The sequence below is a fragment of the Orycteropus afer genome, unplaced genomic scaffold, assembly GCF_000298275.1.
Source record: "Orycteropus afer afer isolate SDZICR_OR568_19922 unplaced genomic scaffold, OryAfe1.0 scaffold00170, whole genome shotgun sequence".
NCBI lineage: Eukaryota > Metazoa > Chordata > Mammalia > Tubulidentata > Orycteropodidae > Orycteropus > Orycteropus afer.
In genome coordinates, this window is record NW_006921757.1 from 195,421 (window position 1) to 199,932 (window position 4,512).

General features: G+C 58.4%; 1 protein-coding gene across 1 annotated transcript in view; it reads left to right on the forward strand.

Annotated features, from left to right (window-relative positions):
• Nucleotides 1–233: 233 nt before the first annotated feature.
• The window catches only part of IMPDH1 (inosine monophosphate dehydrogenase 1), an 18,499-nt gene continuing 14,220 nt past the window's right edge, over nt 234–4,512 (forward strand). Inside the window, exon 1 of the mRNA XM_007946753.2 lies at nt 234–397. Coding sequence (XP_007944944.1) covers nt 234–397 — 164 coding nt within the window. The remainder of the gene's footprint in view (nt 398–4,512) is intronic.

Consider the following 4,512-nt stretch of genomic DNA (forward strand, 5'->3'; position numbering starts at 1 on the left):
GGGGAGGAGCGAGTGGCCCAGGGCGGAGCCCGGTCTACCCGGGTGCCCCGCCTCCCGGCGGATCCGCCCCGGCACTCAGGCCCCGCCCCCGCCCTTAGGCCCGCCCCCGAGCCGCTCCAGCACTCCGGCCCCGCCCCCGCCCCGGGACCAGACTTTGAGGCGCTCACTCCCCAGCGGGGCCCGGGGAGCCTCCAGGCGGAGAGGCTCCCGCCCGCCCAGAGCGCGGCCTCCGCATGGAGGGGCCGCCGCTGCTGGGGTCGGGGCAGCTCTCGCCACCGCTGCAGGGAGGCGGAGCCGCCGCGGTTCCGGAGCCCGGAACCCGGCAACACCCGGGACACGAGACGGCGGCGCAGCGGTACAGCGCCCGCCTGCTGCAGGCCGGCTACGAGCCCGAGAGGTGACGCCTAGGGCCGAGCGCGGGGCGCATCCGGGGCGGGCGGCGAGGAGTGCGTGGCGGCTCCGTGGACGCGGCAGGGAAGGGAGGGCTGGCCACGCATCCTTGCTCTCTCGCAGCCCTCATCGCTAACTTCCTGAAACGGGCTTCAGACGCCACGCACCCGGCTTTGGTTGGGGCTGCAGGCGGGCACTAGGCACAGGGCTTGGCGCAGCGTTGCCCGAGGGTGCGGAGGCTAGGGAGCAGGTCGTAAAAAGCCACCCCGGAATCTTAGACCTGGCTGGCACCTCGACTACACATTCGACGACACCTGGTCCAAGTGGCCCCATCTTCTGTTTCCAGTAATGCTTGCTGGAATCCCTGTCCAACGCGGTACTCTTCCTTAGCTGTTTCATCCCAGAACTGGCCGTCTCCAGCCCTGCTTGCCGGTGTAGGTGCCCAAATGCATCTCCTCCTCTGGGCTGGGTGAGGACACCGCCCTCCTCACCAGCTCTGCCCACCTCAGGGGCTCTGTAAGACTCAGCACCCCTGCTGGCGTCTGTAAGGGAATGAGGGTCACTGGAGGAAGGGTGGAGAGATTGACCCTGGCCCCTGGGGCACTGGCAGAAAAGGAGACAGCAGCTAATCTCTGAATTGCATCACAGCTTGAAAGCAGTCTACTGCCATTCTGGTCCAGCGGCTTTGGACGTCTTTCTGTGTCCCATCTGCTGGTGCTCAGCTCAGGGAGGCGTCCTGACAGCTGGGCCTGGGGGGTGGTCCAGGAGAATTAGCCGGAGGCTCTGCTGGGAGCTGGTGCTTATGTAAGGACTTTTAAGGGCTTAGTGGGCTGACCCATGGGCCTGGCCCCCCTCCCCTCAGCCTGCCTCTCTACAGTGACCTCTGATTCTCCCCCACACACACACACCCCTTACACCCCACACCCACACCCCTCCCCCATCCTTCCTCCTATTCTAGAAATACAGCCACGTGGTCCTGGGCACTAGGGAGGGGCCCCAGGAGCTGAGGGAGTAGCCGTACACTTGGGGGCTTGAAGGAAACAGTGCTTTGGTTCCAGCAGGTATTAGAGACGTGTCATCCCAGAGTTCAGGTGTGGGCCATGCAGGAACATCCCCTAGATTTTACTTCTGCATCAATGTGATCGTCCCTTGTCCGCCACCCAGGCTCATCAGAGTCCATGTAAAACTCTAGCCCAGGCCAGGTGGTGCAATGAGATTCAAACCTGTCAGCTAGGCCTCCATCCATCTCCATCCTAGAGCTGTGGGAAGGGGAAAGGGTGCCACGAGAAGTCCCCAGTTTGAGGCCAGTGCTTTCGCTCCCTGGCTTAAACTTAGGATGAGCTAGGTCCTCCATTTCAGCTCACCAGGGCCTGTGTGATTACCTCTTCTCTCTCAGCCCCACCCCAAACCATCCTCACCAACCCCTACATTGTTCTGAAATTTTTTTCCTTCAAACATCCCCAGACCTCACTCTCTCTCTCTATATATATATATATACATGTTGTTGTTGTTGTTGTTATTTGCCGTCGAGTCGGTCCCGACTCATAGTGACCCCCATATATATATATAAAACTCACTGCTGTCAACTCCATCATAGCGACCCCCTTGGGTTTCTGTGGCAGTATTTTTATGGAAGTAGACTGCCCAATTCCTTCCAAGGAGTGGCTGGTGGGTTTGAACAGCCAGCCTTCCAGTTAGCAGTCAAATGCCTTAGGTACTATGCTACCAGAGCTCCCATAGAAGCACAGAAACTCCAGGCTCCCTGCCTGGACCCCCATGCCCAGTGGGGACACTGCTCTCCCACTACCTTGGGAAGGGCTGGAAGGGAGTTAGGCCTGCCCTCACCCCCTACAGCCTTCACAGCTGCCAAGTGGGAAGCCTTAGGGGACCGGCCCTTCCTTGGGCTGAGGAGACCTACTGGTTGCCTGGGTCTCTCCTCTCTAAGGAGGAAGCAGCTGAGGAAGATGAGGAAGAGGGGGGAGGAATGCTGGGAGTAGGGTGGGGGATGGATTAACAGTCTCTGGGAAAGGACAGTCTAAGCCTGGGCTGAGCCCACGGCTTAGCAACCTGAGGGGCCCCTGAGACAGCCAGAGCGGGGAGGTAGGGGGCAGGCAAGAGACGTGGAGTATGGCTGTGAGGCCTGTAGCCACCAGGGAGGTGCCCCCCCCAGGCAGCCTGGCAACCTCCTCCTTGGGCTCTAGTCGGGGACAGATGTCACAGTCAGGCCCCCTGAGATTGCAAACTCAGTTCTGTCCTGGTGGAGGCTGAACAGTATACTCTAGCCATTCCCGGCCCACGCCAGAGGGGAGAGTCAGCCAGACCAGGCTCCTTAGGACACCACAAAGGTTTGGGGGCAGCCATGCTTTGTCTATAGTCACCACCACAGCCCTGTCTTTCTGTGGCCAGGAAGGTGCCCCTGGGCAGCTCTGGATGACCAAGGCCTTCACTGGTAGTGAATGGTAGTGAGAGGTCCTAGTGCAGGTCCCCTCAGGACACCCCCATAAGCCTGGGCCCTTGGGTGGGTAGATGAGTGCTGAGGAATCACAGGTCCTTCTCAGGTGATCCTGGCAATTTGGTCTAGCCCCTACTCAGCAGAGACGGTCACTGGCCAGCCCTCTCCCTTCCAAGCCCCTATCAGGAGCCCACCCTTTAGGTCCATTGGTGGGGAGGAAAGCTTGGACTCTGAAGAACAGGCAGGCGTCTGTGATGTCCCTGTCGCCCACAGTGAGAGTGAAGAGGACATCTGTGAGTGTCCTCTCAGTTTCTACACCTCACCCCCAGCTCTGTGGGAACCTCCCCTCCCTGTGCACAGATGGAATGGTCTGTTTTCCTGGCAGGGTCCCGGGGGCATCACTAGGGGAGGCTGGGCGTCCCAGGGAGCCTTGTGGCTTGGAGGCCAAGGCTCTTCTGGGTCTGGCTGCCACCACACTGCTGAGAGGTAAACAAACCCGGCCCCCTGGGGCTGGGAGGGAGGGTGTGGGCGCCACAGGCAGCCACCATGCCAGGAGACCTGTGTCACTGCCCTTCTCTCACCTCACCACTGAGCGTGGGAACCACACAGGAGCAGAGAGGAGTTTGTAGGTCTGGGTGGTGGCTTGCTCCAGGGGGTAGTGTTAGCAGTCCTGGTGACAGCAGAAACAGTCTCCCCCCCACCCTGCCTTGCCGCCTTGTGAATCAGTTTGCTCCCCAATCTTATCGTCCCCATGTGCAGAGCTAGGTTTTGCTGGACACACATGCCACCAAACTTCTGCTTAGGGTAATTTTCAGCGGTTCCCTAGCTTCGGTCCTAACCTCCACGCTTACTCATTAGTGTAAGCCAGGCCTGTGTCAGCCCATGCGCCTACCACACTCTCTTCCCAAATAGACACACTTGCCTCTCTGTTAGGAGCCCTGGTGGTGCAATGGTTAAGTGCTTAGCTGCTAATCAAAAGGTTGGTGGGTGGCTGTTTGGTGGGAGAAAGTTTGGCATTTTGCTTCCATAAGGATTATAGCCTTGGGAACCCTATAAAAACTAATTCACTCACTGCCCTCGAGTCAGATCGGACTCATAGTGACCCCTTCTTGGGTTTCTGAGGCAGTATCACTATGGAAGTCGATTGCCCCATCTTCCTTCTGAGGAGTGGCTGGTGGGTTTGAACCGCCAGCCTTCTGGTTAGCAGTCAAATGCTTTAGGCCACCAGAGCTCCTTGGAAACCCTATAGGGCAGTTTTAATCTGACCTATTGGGTTGACTGTGAGTTGGAATTGACTCAATGGCAGCCGGTTTAGTTTTTGATTTTTGCCTCTCTGGGGTTAAAAGCTCCCCTTTGTGAGCTGGGGACAGGTCGACCACCTGAAGGCCTGGACCAGGCATCAGAAGCAGCGCCCCCACCCTTCTGAATGGCAGGTTCTTCATCTGTAAAGCAGAGGTACCTAAGAAACCAAAACCAAACCAAACTCACTGCTATCCAGTCAATTCCGACTCCTAGCGACCCTCATTGGGTTTCTGAGGCGGTAAATCTTTACGGGAGTGAATTGTCCCGTCTTCTTTCCGCGGAGTGGCTGGTGGGTTGGAACTACCAACCTTCTGATCAGCAGTCCAATACCTTAGGCACTGCGTCACCAGACTTCCTTAAAGGTACCT